Here is a 15,256-nt window from a genome sequence, read left to right on the forward strand (position 1 = left end):
CTCTGACTGGGGAACCCCGGCGGTGGGGCCAGGCAGCAGCCAGTGAGTCCTGGCTGCAGCAGGGGAATCCCCAGTTGCTGCAGGGCTGGTGAACCCTAGGAAACTCCCGGTGGCAGTGGAGCCAGTACAGAGCAACGGGTCCAGAAACAGCTGGGCAGCTCCAGCCGGGATCCCCCAGAAGCAGCGGGGCTGGCAGCAGCTAGGTAACCCTGGCTGGGGAACCCCTGGGAACTGTGAGTGCAGCCAGATGGCAGCAGTGCAGGAAGCCTCATCAGGGCCAACTTTAGCAGGGCAGCAGCAGGGTGTGGAGCCCTAGGAAGAGGAACAGGGCAGCAGGGCAGCCAGCAGGAGAAACATTAACCTCCCCTGGTCCAACAAATTTCCTGGTTCAGGGTGGCTCAGGTCCTGAGGGTGCCAGACCAGAGATGTCCAACCCGTAGTGTCAACGCACCATTTTGGAAACACAAGGAGCATTTTTAAGCATGGTTCTAACTAGAATGGCTTGAAATCAACCCCTGAGAAATCTCCTAATGTGAATGTAAGGGGCTTCTAAGGTAATATGCAGAACTCAGTGTGTCTCTTTCCTGCACCACCGCTTACCTCTTGGCAAAAACAGAGGCCAGAATTCTGTCCTTTCAGGACTTTCATGATAAAAAATAGCAGCATGCAGAGTTAAAACCTCTGAGCTGTGAGATGCAACCCCCTGAATGTAGGTGGTAGTAGCAGCTGCCAGTCAGCCTCAGTCAACCATATAATTTCTTAGTGAACAAAACAAATAAAAATGCAACACTTTTCAAATAGTATTGGGAATAGATTTGAACAGCTTTCTTAGGCAACAAGCATTCTGGTGCTTTTTCCATGGATTTTCCCTGTGTGTACAGTTCAGAGTGACGTTTTGACAAAATGGTTACACTTGTGTTCTTGGTGTGTGAACAGGCAAACGCGGGTGAACATGAATGCGTACACACATCCACTGCTCTAATTTCACAGGAATGGTTTTTCCGTCCCTCTCTAGTAAAGTAAGTGTGTGTGTGTGTGTGTGTGTGTGTGTGTGTGTGTGTGTGTGTGTGTGTGTGTGTGTGAGCGAGAGAGCGTGTCCACCCTCTGGATTTTCCAGAGCCTCGAAGAATGGTAGCTTCTCATTTCCCTCCAAACACTCCCAGATTTCTTCAGTCTGAAGAGCCTCGCTGCTAGGAACAGTTTCAGTCCACTGTGCCAGTATCTGACTGGGTTGTTTTTTTTCTCGGTTTTCCAGTAAGATTTGGGATTCTGCTGTCTATTTCCAAAGCGATTCAGGTATTGGGATTCAGCCTTCTTGGCTGACCTATCTCTTTGATCTTGGGTTGGTAAAATCATGCTCTGGTTTACATCCTTTCCACACACCATGATTTCATGCTCTGGTTTACACCCTTTCCATCCACCATGATTTCTGTGAGGTGGTATGCGGTGTTAATCAGCCCTGTGTCTTTTACACTAGATTTTCAAGATCCTTCTGAACTTTTGCCAGGATCTTACAACTTACAGTTATGTCGTGTTTTTCCCTTGAGTGTATTTTCTTGCTCTTGTTGGTGTATCCAAGACTGACTTATTTTTTTAATAAACTTTTATTTTTGCTGCGGAAGTAATAAGCACAAATGATGATTTACTGTAGCTGTCACTTGGGGTTAGTAGGAATATGAAAATGAGTTGTATAAATCTATGTTCTGTTGCTTGAAACATTGCAGTGTGTGTTTCTATTTGTTTTAGAAATAAACCCTCTTCAGGTATTGCTAGATAAGTGACCTGTACCATAAAGAGTGGTTCTTTACTGCCCAAGGAATTTACTTGTAGACTAGTATTGGTGGTATTCCCAATACTCCATGATATTTACTGTGGTAAATTTTAAGAACTGCAGACAGTAAATATTCAGTTTTATTGGCACTTAGTGCAAGGATTTATTTTTAACAGAGAAAACCCAGATTTATTTTGTAGGAATGTCATGTGTTGCTTACTAATCTACAGGGTCATTCTTGCTAGGTTTAAATTTTTTTTTATAGAGCTAAATTATTTTCTTATCCAAATTTGCTCTGCATGGCGAAATCGTGAAGATTGCTAGGAAATCATGTCTGATTTTTTTTTTTAATAAAATGGTTTTTTTTGGAAAGATGTGCTTTGAAATCATGATCAAATCCAAAATTTCTCTTGTTAAAATAAAAGCTTTATATTCCAAAATGTGAAATTGACAAGACAGTGAAACCTATGAAAAGTTTATGCTTCAGAAGTATGTAAGTTGATTGTTTCAAATTCTGTTAACATCAAGATTTTTTTTTAACTGTAATTTTTCTGATTTCAAAGATGGCTTTTATAGGTGTAACTTCTTGTAATGTATGTAGTGGACTATGTAGGAAAAAAATGGAAATTTTTTTAAAAATATATTTTTATGGGTTACTTTCAAAACTCTGCGTTCCAGCATTACACTTCTTTTTAATGATCATTCCTTTGCCTTGTCTCATCTCAAAAAGAGCATAAACTTTGCTCTTTAAAGTACAAGTATGTGGTCGGAATATAGGGGCACGTGTTACGATGGGGATTGTAGAATTCTGGTTTTGATCATACCATCTCCTCTTGTGATTAAAAACTAGGCAGTCCCTTTGGGAAAAGGAATCGCTACCTCCTCTCTCACCCCAGGGGCTTTCTAAAAGGTTCTTCTTCAGAAGGGGAAAGGTTTGGGATTACATTGTATTAGAAAATGCTCTGGTTAGCATGGAAACCTTAAATGACCCTGTTAATATGGTACAGAAAGCTTAATGCATTCATGACTTTGAAGTGTGTAAACTGTGGGTTAAACTTGGGAAATTTAATCTCTTGAAACCAATGCTCAGTAGATCCTAATGGAAATAAAACGTCTAAGAACTATAGCTACACACATACTCTCTCTCCACAGAATCAAACCCAATTATGTGCTGCCCCAGTTTAATTCCCTTTATGTCTTCTCTTCTCTGTATTCTCCTTCCCATCCTTTTACATCCTACCAGGTCACTAGTGCTATTACACTTTTAATAATAGGTGTTTGAAAGAAAGATTAGCTAAATACTTAGCTGGTTGATACCGCTGGGGTTGAATTTAATGGCAATATACCCCTAACTAGGTTTTTTAGAATGGACATATTGCATCCATCTGGCTTGCAAGTGTGTGGTAGGCATGGATGCTGACTTCCCCTCTTAGCTGCTGCTCCCACTCCTCTTCTTCTTCCAAGATCCTAACCCTGTCCTTCCTTTTCCACCCCTGCCCCTCCCGACTCAAGTCCTATTGCAACACTTTTCAGCAAGCCCTCACCCCCATGCATACCCCATCTGTGCTCCTCTCCTCCCCTCCTGGAACATCCTAGATGCTGCAAATCAGCTGTTTGTGGCACTCTGGAAGTTCTGGGAGGGCAGGGGAGGAGCTGATCAGCTGAGCCACAAGCAGGTGAGAGATAGGGGGCAGGGAGGCAGAGCGGGAGCTGGGGTGCTGAGCATGCACTAATTTTCCCCTGTGGGTGCTCCAGCCCCAGTGCACTTACATATTGGCACCGTTGGAGACAGGGTGGAGAGTGTAAGATACCCATACGCCCCTGCATAGCAATTGAATGCAGCCCCTGTATTTCCTGGCGCAAAACACTCCAAAGAGGACAGTGAAGTCTGGGGAGGTGCCAAGATTCTACTCCTGTGTACCAGCTGACTGGATTGGTTAAGCTGTAACCGTGGCAGGCAGAATTAAACCCGAGACCTCCGGAGCTTCGTGCATGAGCCTGTATTGCAGTGTTGTACAACCTGCAGCCCGAGAGCTGCATGCAGCTTATTGGGGCTCCACCTGTGGTCCATGGACCCCCTGGTTTGCCCCATCCTCCCACACACTTCTAATGCACTGGGCATCAGACCCCCACATTTCTCCCAGCATTTTCGGAAGAGCCACCAATCAACTGATTTGTGCTCGATCCCTGCTCTTCCTCCTCCCTCCCAGAGCTGGAATGCCACATCAGCTGTTCTTCCCGGCGCTGAAATGCTGTGGAGGGGAAGGAGCAGGGACAGGGCACAAATCAGATGATTCATGCACCCCAAAAGTTCTGGGGGGGAGGGAATGAGCAGGTAAGTGTGGGGCTATAGTACCCCAATGCATAAGAGGTGTGGGGGGAAGGAGCAGACAGGGAGCCACGGGGCTGCAGGTGGAACCCCAGTGGGCCATGGACTGCTGCGGCCTATGGAAGTGAAGGAGGGCTACTCATACGGCCCACCCACTATTCATGGTTAGCCATCCCTGCTCTACCAGTGTACGGCAGACTCGTTATTCTCTCTGTAAGTGGTCTCAGTGCAGCTGGATAGAACAGTACACCACACCCAGAAGGAGTGTGGATTGCACACACAGTTGGGAGGGAAAGGTGTAGCAACACACATGGGGCATCTCTAAGCATAGGTGAGCTTCTCTGAGCCAGAACTCTACCTAAACCTCCCAGAAGTCTTTCTGGCTCCTCACGGTCCCCACCTTGCCAATTCAGAGCACAACTGGGCATAGAAAAGGAGATGAAATTCAGGGTACGTCTAGACAGCAGGGCTAAAGTTGAATTAAGGTACACAACTTCAGCTACGCTATTGAAGAGCTGAAGTCAAAATAGCTTAATTCAGCTTTTAGTGCTCTCTATACAACAGGAGGTCAAAAGAAGAGCACTCTTCCTTCGACTTTCCTAACTCTTTTGAAGTGAGGGTTACCATGAGTTGGAGTAAGAAGTCCTCCAGCTCGACATTATTTTGATATAAAGGTTTGGAGAGTATTCCAAAATAACATTGCTGTGTAGACATGCCCTCAGTGTCCACAAGAGCATGTTAAAAGGAACAATTTTAACTTTATTTTTCTTTAAAGAACCACTGTAATTTCTTAATTAGCAGTATAATATATTGGTATCTTTGTGGACTGCGCAAGGAAACCAACCACTCAATACGCAGGATTATCCAAAGACATTACATTGTATTATGAAAAGAATGAAAAAAAAATCTTTACCATATTGTAATGCCATTAGCTTGCTTTCGTTCTGAATATTCTGTACGCCACTGGTCACCCCATCTGAGAAAGTATATAGCAAAAAACAATAGTCCTCACAGGAGACAAATGAAAATGTATTAAAGGCAAGTAAAATCTTTTTATATGAAGAGATTGAACAGATTAGGGCTACCTAAACTGTGGCAGAAAAAATGAGGTGACTTGATAAAGAAATGTGTGTATTTGTTTATATAGATATATACAATATCAATAAGACATAAAATAGCATAGAGAAGGCAGACCAAATGTAACCATTGTCATCACACAAGAGCCAAGATGACAGCCAATGAATAAGCAACAAATTTAAAACTGATAAAGCTTTTTGTTCAAAGCATAATTAACGTGACCTTTGATACCACAAGGTGTTACTGAGGCAAAGATTTTAACAGGCTTCTAAAAGCCTGATAGATACACATTTACTGATATACATTTATGTTAAGAATACAACAGCTGAGGAAGACAGGGTAGAAATCTATGACCTCTTCCATCATACTTTATGATGGCAGAGGTTCCTACAATTTTTTTTCCCCCTGTGTGGCCTGCCTTTTAAGGCCGAGGAATGCTTGTGAGCCATCTGCCCTCTCATTTGTGATAGCACAACGTGCCTCTGACAGTTACATCAATGCCGCACATGGAAAACCACTGTTAGGAAAGCATGTAATGTCTTTCAGTGTAATGTGAGGAAAGCGTAGGCTGTCTTGCAATGCAATTTAGCAGCTGGAAATGAGGCGACAGCACGGTGTGACCAGTGGCTTTTTTGCAGATCCCAAGTGTTCACATAGTTTGAGAACCTCTGCTTTGGAATATCAGCTGAAGTGACCAAGAAAACTATTGTTGTTGTTCTCCAATGTGGAGGTTTACATGATGGTTTTAAACATCCAGCAGTTAATGTCTTAGAATGCAAGGTGCTAAACTAAGTGGACCTTAGGTGTGGTCTAGTATAACAATCCCTGAGTTCTTTGGTTTTAGGATTTTACACTGGGACTAGGAGGAAAAAACCCTAGTTAAAAATCCCAAATGTTGGTTAATTGTTTCAAGCTATTTTGTGGTGTTGGCTACTAGAACGAGCCCCAGCCAGATGGATTTAGTAGGTGGAGAGCCCATGGAATACTATAGTGATACATTTTATATATACACCATTTGTGTGGAGGCGATAGCCATTGGATGAATTGTGATAAAACATCCTCCTTAGCCCACCCTCCCTGCCTTCTTCTCACCCATCCATATCCCCTGAAATGTATTACCAACCCAAGAACAGCTTCAGGCAGATAGATGTAATTTTAAAGAGTTATCCATCAATAAAATGCGGCTTTGTTTCCCAAATATGGTACTTTCCACTTAAAAATTACCACTGCCCAAGGCCTAGGGGAGGAAGATTTGCTCCTGAATCAGTGGCACTTCTGTAAAATCCCAGTATCACAGATTTCACATCCAGTAAGTGGAGGCAGGGACAGAAAATGGGAGCTTTTTGCCATTGCAAAAGAGCTTGGTGCTAGTCCTGGAGGAAGCTGTAGGGTTGGAAATTTAAATAGCAATATAATCGTATGGGTAGGAAAAGTAAACCTGGATAATGTAACTGTCAGAAACTCATGCAAAAATCACGGTGATGCGTTTCCTGGTTTTAGTTGCTTGTGTTTATTATCGCTTGGACTGCCATTCCACATATGGGATATGTGTGAACAAAATATAAGGGTGTGTGTGTGTGGTGGGGGCGATATATACATTTAATGCATACATGTATGCATACTCATACACGCACTCATACACACTCACACACACACTTCCAACTAGTGTAAATGTTTTTTGCCTTTAAAATTTTTTAACCTGTAAACACTAACCACCCTTCTGTATATCTCTTACAGAGAGACTGCCACTGAGTTAGCTGGAACATTACCAAGGTAAGCAAGCTGTTCTAAACTCAATCTGTATATGAGTGTCTGGTAGCTGCTGAAAGAAGCACAGCCTCATGAGCCACATTATATCATTCTTTCATGTAGAAACCTGCCATGCGGTGGGGAGACAACACAGTTATATGGAGAAACCAGCATTTTTTGATTTGTTTGCCATTCCCAGTAAAATGGTTGTAAAGTGCCATGGTCCCCAAGAACTAATCATTGTAAATCCACATGTTTAAATTGCTTTGAGGCTCAGCTTAGTTGACTACCACCTGAAGAAAAGCATCCCAGATGTGGTTTCCTGGCACACTCAAACTACATATGCTGTAGGTCGTTTCGAGGTTGCCTTCTTTTTTAACAGCGAGGGAAAAGTCGGTTGTGAAAATCCAAATATGCTTTCATTGGGAAAGCGGGAGAACCACATAGCTCTGATCTGTTTCGTGTGAGCAAGCTCATAATGAAATAAGAAGCACATGTGAGCGCTAAGCTTTCAAAGAATGGCTAAAGAGAGACTTCCTCCTTGTACTCAGAGGAGACAAATATAAGACTGTAATTCTGGAGATGAAAATTATTCAGACAACTGAAAACATTGGGTGTGGCATCCTGAATTCCTATTAAGTGACAGATTTCATTTTTAATGTCAAGGAGCAATGCATATGTTCCCTTTTCCATCTCATTTCACCGCAGCTTCTTTATTATTGTGTGGGTTTAGTTATTTTTAAGTGAATATTATGTTATAGTTTGACACGTATTCACAATGAAAGTGTGCAAAATGCAAACCATGAAATCTTCATTGGAATTATAATTTTATAACAATAGCTATTTCTCACTCTGACAGGCAGACTTTTTAACTAACTTTTTTGGAGGGTCACGTGAGATGCAATTGTTCATTCATACAAAACCACATCTTTTTATGGTGAAGGCCATGGGTTGATTTAATTCCAACATACTTAATTCCAATAACACCAAATAATTTTCCTCCAATGCTGAATTGGTTTTTGTCAGGTTTTTTTTTAGTTGTTTTCCAGAAATGTTTGCAGGTACAACCTAATTGAATACTGCTAGGTCATTCAGCTATTATTCTCTTTTTAGGTTTCCTGTCCTTTTATTATCTTCAAATGTGCAGTGAAATATCTTGGTGCGATTTTAACAAAGCATCTGAAATTCTGTTTATTCTCTTGCTAATGATCTGTGGTACATGACACTTAGAGATTTTTATTCTTTGTAGTCATAAAAGGATGCTCACAGTTCTGCATCTGGGAGAAATGAAAATAGAGATTCAAATTGTAGCTTACTAGTTAATCCTTGCTTGAAGACATTGATATTTACTATTTTTCATAATCATTTAGTTGTGTCATTTTCACTAGCATAAGAGTGTTTCCAATCTGATTGCACTGTCGATCATTAATTTAACCTTGGCTTGGTATTAGTTGACAATATATACTAAAAATATTAAATCTTTGTACAGCAGAAGTGAATCTATCCTGGTAGTTTTAAATGCTTTGAAGTTAAAATGAGAAATCTGCACTAGGAGCTTGAGTAAGCATCCCGTTTCTTTCTCACTGCTAATGGAAACCTAACTGTGTTTGAATTCTTGCCATAGCTGAAATTAAAGTCTGGTGGTAATATGTCACAAGTAGAAATTAGATTATATGAGCAATGTGCATGAGGCATTGTAATTGTATTATAAATATTAAAGCCAATGATCTTGTCTGGATGAAAACAAATGTTTACAGCTGTGTGAACGTTAGCATTCTTCTACTAGTCTTCACGCTTTTCTTTGGTATGACTGATCATTGCTTTTCTTCCAGGAGTACACTTTTTCTGATTTACTCTGTATTCGAAATATTCTTTGTTCAAACTTTAAATGGATAGTAATGATATTAATGATTCATAAATTGAGAAACTCAATCCAAGAATATTTTGTCTTCTAACAATGCTGATTTTTGTTCCCAAATTGCTTCATTTCAATAGGCACAATTTTAAGTTTGGGGACTTTCATATTTTCAAAGTAAAACTGTTGTTTTGTAGCTACCATGCTATCCACACATTTGCCTAATGAGACAAAAACAAACAGAAAAGACTAATCCACTATGGTTCAGAATATTAAATCTAGTCTATGTAACCAAACATGACTTTTCTCTATTTACAAATGGTCATAGATATATATGTAGTATAAATTGCTCAGATCTTTTCCTTCACTAGTAATCTTGCCCAAAAGAATCTCTTCATTAATTCTTCAGAGGATATAGGTGTGTATGTGCCTGCACTTGCGCATATTCACTGTGTATATGCACTTGTCTGCTCATCTTGAAGGATGGAAGCATTTTCAGGGTTAATGGTGCCTCCAAGGGTTTTCTGGCTTTGTCAACATAATAAAAAAAAATATTTCTTTCCAAATTTGTACACAGATTAATTGGATTATAAAAGAAATGCCGGTGCTCCAATTTCCCAGACAGCAGTTTATACATTAGGAAGCATGTTTTCTTTCTCTCCTCCTAATTAAGAGACTCCAAAGTGTGTGTTTAAGAAGTAAGGGTAAGACAATAATCCTTTTAAAACAAGGTGTGTGGTTTTTTTTAATGTTGGTATGAGTTATCTCATGCTGTTAAACATTTTCTAAATAATCATTTTAAATAGGAAGATTTTTTTTTTCTGATTTGCTTAGCCAAAAGATTCACCACCAGATTTCATCAATGCTTAGGGTAAAAATGGGGTGGTGGAATGAAAAACAGCATTTTATAAACTTCCTTTAATGGATAATTTTGTATTTGTAGAAAGATATAAATTAGAAACAAATACATGACAGGTTGAACTGCTAGAACTTGATAGCTAGGTTTTAAACCCTGTGTCTTTTTCTCAACTGGCTTATTTCTGTTTATGTTTAGATTATACAAAATCAAGAGAGAATTGATTTTCAACTTAAAATGTAAAAGATACAACTTCATTATTATATATGTATGAGCCTACAGTTTTTTGTTTTTCAAATAAAGGCATTCTGTGTATAACAGCACATCAAAGAAAAGATCTTCATAAGGAAAACTCCATAATATTGTTAGGTTGTTCGTTGCATGACCTATTTAGAGTACTCAGATTCTTCTTGTTGTAGACTACATAATTAAATTTTAAATGGAACATGATAAAGAAATTATACTGGTGATCTCCAGGGATTCGAATACCCTATTTGGCTCTTTACAAGAGTGTAGCAAAGGCATATTTTAAAATTTAATAAAGGTCTGGCCTCATTTTTTTGTTTCAGGTTTTCTATAGCTGCTGTGCCAATCTTGTTTCAAAGCTATATTAGCTACATGTTTCCTGAAATAACAGATAAAAATATAGTTCTTAAAAGCATATTTAGTGTGACTTAGGAAATCCATTTATTTGAGCACGATAGTGTATAGCTGATCAATCAAACTAGGCTCATAAAACCTGCATTTCCTGAATTTATAACTGTAGAGAATTGGGATTCATCTTGTTTTGGTCACATTTTGTGTTGTCCTTGGAGCTTATCAAGCAAAAGGGACAGAATATTATTTTGGAGCAAGAGGCATTTTTGCAATGTAGACTGCCTATTCTCAGAGCATAAATTGCACTCCATGAGGGGGTCAAAGAGACAAGTCAGCACAACCACAGAACAAAGAAGAATATTTGGCTTCCTCATCCCAGGAGCCATTCCAATCTCTAGGGTAAATAAAATATATTTTTGAACCTTCAATTTTTTTTATCTTTAAAGGAGAATAACCAGTTAAAAAATTATTTTCGTATTAATAACATCATACATTATTACCTCTAAAAGAAAATTTAAGATCTAGTTTACTTAATATATTTTGTGCTTTTGGCTTAAGTTTACATTTCATTTTTTTTTGGTACTTGAGAGAATGACATGACCCCGTCACTTCCTGTACTAACCCAAGGCTGTTATTTGCATTTCCAAAACTCCAAGGAAATGTGTAAAATGCCTGTGTAAATAAAAGTAATAATGGCACTGAGAGTTTTCACCAATATGTGATCAAATTCAGGGAAAAATTTTAATTATACTCTGCTATTAATTGGCCTCTTCAAAAAAAAAGTAAAGGAAAAGGTGAAGAATAGGGCAAACAAAAATCTACATTAAAATATAGTAGATGTTCTAATACAAAGCACCAAAAGAAGACAGGGACACATTAAAATACAGATTGATGATCTGTATTTTGAGTTCTGTGACTATTTGTATGTTTAAACAATATATAAGGTATCCGTTAAGTTGGAGGTTTACAATACATTATTATTTGAATTTTTTGGCATGCACGTGAATAAAGAATAATTTACTCCTTCCCATAACACAAGGGGGTCACCAAGTGAAATTAATAGGCAGTAGGTTTAAAACAAACAAAAGGAAGCACTTGTTCATGCTATGCACAGTAAGCCTGTGGAACTCCTTGCCAGAAGATGTTATGAAGGCCAAGACTATACCAAGGTTCAAAAAAGAACTAGATGAATTCATGTAGGCAAGGTCCATCAATGGCTAAAAGCCAAGATTGGCAGAGATGATGTCCTTAGCCTCTGTTTGTCAGAAGCTGGGAATGAGTGACATGAGAGGGATCACTTGATGATTACTTGTTCTGCTTACTTTCAGTGGGGAACCTGGAATTGGCCACTGTTGGAAGACAGGATACTGAGCTAGAGGCACCTTTGGCCTGACCCAGTATGGCCAGTCTTATGTTCTTGTTTGGGATTTGTGTGCATACTTTCCAAAAGTAATCAAGTCCCATTTTCAAAAGAGACTTTTTGGCACCAAAGTCTCACTCAAAACCAATGGGGCATAGGCTACTTAGCGCCTAACTCTCTTTGACAGTAGCATGAAGGCTCTGAAGTATGTTCAGCTGAAGTAGGCTTTTGAAAAAAATTTCCCAACTTCACTATTATTGAAATATAATACAGTTAAGCTTTTATCTAAAGGGAAAAATAAAAATTGACATCCCACCATATGACAGGCAAAGTGAAATCTCTTGATTGCTAACTGACAGGCATTTTTATGATACCATTGTGTTATGGAATGATCTGTCTTCCAAAGAGCGAAGTATACAAGAATTTGAAACATTACTGCCTTGACAGATGAAGTCCAAGCAACGGCTTATAAATTCTGAGTGAATTATAAAATCTGTGTGGCTATTTCAAATTAGTTAATAAAACATCCATGAAGATTTTAATGAAAACATCATCATAAGAAAAGAACATTTGTAATATTAGCAGCAGAGATTTGATTAAAGGGCTACTTGAGATTCATATTGCTTCTCTTCCATTAATCCACACAAACCATACATCTTCACTGTGTGTCACTCCAACTGAATCACCATCCTCTCCCTTTAAATGTTTCCACTGATTGTTAAACAGCATCAAGTTCAAACTTCTCATTAAATTCAAGAACGTCCATAACTCTGAACTTCTTTGCCACTCGTGTCTGTTATCAAGGCACCCTGCGTTTTGTCAGTGGTGTCAGTATTGAACAGCCATTGTCCGCTTCTTCCGTATATGCATTCCTTCACTCTGTCTTTACCTAGGAAACCTTCTTCAGAAGTCCTCCCACAAGTTATTGGGCTCAACAAAATAATTACTGATAGAATTGTATAGCCTGTATAATGCAGGAGCTCGGACTAGAGAATCCTGTTGCCTTTAAAATCCATTAACTAGTCACAGTTTCCTTTTCCTCCTGCATATCCCTTCTCAAGATGCACTTCTATTCTGCTATCTTGAAGGAATAGGTCAACTAATGACCTCCAGGTTGAGTGGCATTGGGAACAGCAGATAGTGATGATGATTTTTTTTTTCAAATTATTTGGATCCTTTTATATGTGCCCATATTAGAATCATAGAATTCTAGGGCTGGAAGAGACCTCAGGAGTCATCGAGTCCAGCCCCCTGCCCAAAGCAGGACCAATCCCAACTAAATCAACCCAGCCAAGGCTTTGTCAAGCCAGGACTTAAAAACCTCTAGGGATGGGGATTCCACCACATACCTAGATAACCCATTCCAGTGCTTCACCACCCTCCTACTGAAATAGTTTTTCCTAATATCTAACCTAGCCCTCCCCCACTGTAACTTGAGACCGTTTGTCATAATCTGAGTGCTGACCAGCAGTTAATTCCTGTATCTAGTCAAGATGGCAGTCAGCCAATAACAACGCAGGTAGAAAATTCAAACTGGAAAAGAGGGGGTTTTTTTCCTCTCTCTTCTTTGTTTTAAGATCAGAGCAGTTTCTCCCAGGTATTGAGGGAGATGGGAGACGCTTCTCTCTCCAAGAACGGCCTTCTTAAAATGTGTAAATAGGGAAAAGTTTAGATAGTCGTTCAGGGCTTATTCTTTTCCTTGTTTGGGGGTTTGGAAATCATGTCTGAGCTTGCTAAGTGTTTTTTTTCTTTTGTAACTAAGTGCCCCACCTCCATCCCCCGCCTACCAGGATCCCACAGTACTCTCCCTGGCCTTCAAATTCTTTAATTGGCATACCCTGTTTCCCAGTTCAAGTGTAGTAATTCTTTCCTATGGCAGAACTGTTAAGTTGATTTATTTGAAGCGTACTGTTTTGAACAAATCATATCAAAGTTATCAGTTAATTTTCTGAAAATGTATTCACTAAAGCACAGGCAATCCTAACAAGTGAGTGGAATATTTGTTTCTTCTGGTACATATTGAAACAATTTTATGACCATTAAAAGCTCGCTTTTTTCAGATGACGTTAGTCATTAAACACATTGATTATGTGGTCTATCAAATTCACCATTTGCTTAATGAAAACAGGCAGTTTTCCATGGAAGAAAAAATAGTATTGTTCATAATTCCTAATTGTGTATTAACTGATTAATTTCTGAAGAGCTATTTCTAAAGAAAGGAAAGATTTGCAAATTTAAAAAAATAATTTTTAAAGGCAGGAAAGTGAGTTATTATCCAGGTAAACTTTCTAGAAATAATTCAAAAGTGCCCAAATCACTGAAAGCCAGATTTTTAAAAGTATTTAGGAGCCTAAACTTGCAAATAGGCTCTTTGGGTGATCTTGAAAATCCCACTAACACCTAACTCCCCTAAATACATTTTAGAATCTGGCATTTAGCTTCTCAAACCAGTTGAAAATTTTACCTTCCACTTTCAAAAGCGTTGACCAAAAACCTCTAATTTTAGTGAGAGAGAGAATTATTCTATCAAATTACCCATCATTTGAGTCAACAACTACTTTTACCACCTCCCAATGACAATCAGAACCCTTGAATGAATTGGGCTTCACATCATCTCCAAAAGTCTGGTAGGTTTTTACTTCCATTTTACATATAGGGAACCAGAGGCACATTCATGTATTTTATTCATCTATCCTAGTCTCCTGGAATCTTTTTTTTAAACTTGCGTTTAAAATTATAGCAATCCAAAAATGTCCAGTGCTTTCTGTGGCATAAAAGAAAAGAACCGAGCTGATTCACATCATTCACATGATTCATGTCCAGATGATGATGATTTTATTTGTATAGTGCCTAAAGAGTGCAAAGTGCTTTCTAGAACACATTAAGTACATGGGTTCCCCTCTCCCCCGAGAGTCTTTATAGCCTAATTTTAAGGAAGGGGCACAATGAATGCAAATGCTAAAAATAAGGGAGAGGCACAAGACAAGGTGGTGTTTGAGGGTTAAAATAATGGGTGATTACTTAGGTTCATTACAGCCCTGCCAATGCTCCAGGGCTCAGCAATTCTAAAGCTACTGCCACTGCTACTGCACTAAATGCTGGGGAGATGCTGTGGCATGTTCAGGACAGCACTGAGGCTGGCTGCCCCTGGCCCAACCCTTTCTGCCTGAGGCCCTACCCCTTCTGAGAGTGTAGAGCCAGCTCCATCTCCACCTTGCTAAGGGGCCCGACATGGCTGTCAGCTCCACTGGGTCCTTATCAACACTTCTTAATGATACCACTTTTGCTTTTCTTACTACTTAAATATGCATTGTCACACTGAATGAGTCACTTCCACCCTGATGTGTTCAGCTCATTTACACAGGTACCCTCTTTCTTTTGTTGTCCTTATATATACCCATATCTCTGGAAACTCTGCTCCAATTCATCTGATGAAGTGGGTTTTACCTATGAACCCTTATGCCCTAATAAATCTGTTTTGTCTTTTAAGGTGCCACAGACTCCTCAATATTGTTACCAACTGATGGCTTTTTGACAACTTATTTGAAATGAGTTGGTGTCATCAATCCATTTTTTTTACACTCACATCCCTTAACAGTGGTCAGTCTAGACCAGGTAAAGCATGTTGATGGGACAAGGTGAAGAAACTGGCTTCTTGTGTA

The 15,256-nt window shown here is 39.3% G+C and overlaps 1 protein-coding gene across 2 annotated transcripts in view; it reads left to right on the top strand.

Annotated features, from left to right (window-relative positions):
* Positions 1-15,256, top strand: part of CELF2 (CUGBP Elav-like family member 2) — a 491,927-nt gene that overhangs the window by 93,336 nt on the left and 383,335 nt on the right. For both annotated transcript variants that reach the window (XM_025188438.2, XM_075908547.1), the window contains exon 2: positions 6,915-6,950. Coding sequence is in view for 1 of the 2 variants with exons in the window: in XM_075908547.1 (XP_075764662.1) it covers positions 6,915-6,950 (36 nt within the window). In the remaining variant the exon portion in view is untranslated. The remainder of the gene's footprint in view (positions 1-6,914; positions 6,951-15,256) is intronic.

This window comes from Pelodiscus sinensis, chromosome 1 (genome assembly GCF_049634645.1).
Source record: "Pelodiscus sinensis isolate JC-2024 chromosome 1, ASM4963464v1, whole genome shotgun sequence".
Lineage (NCBI taxonomy): Eukaryota > Metazoa > Chordata > Testudines > Trionychidae > Pelodiscus > Pelodiscus sinensis.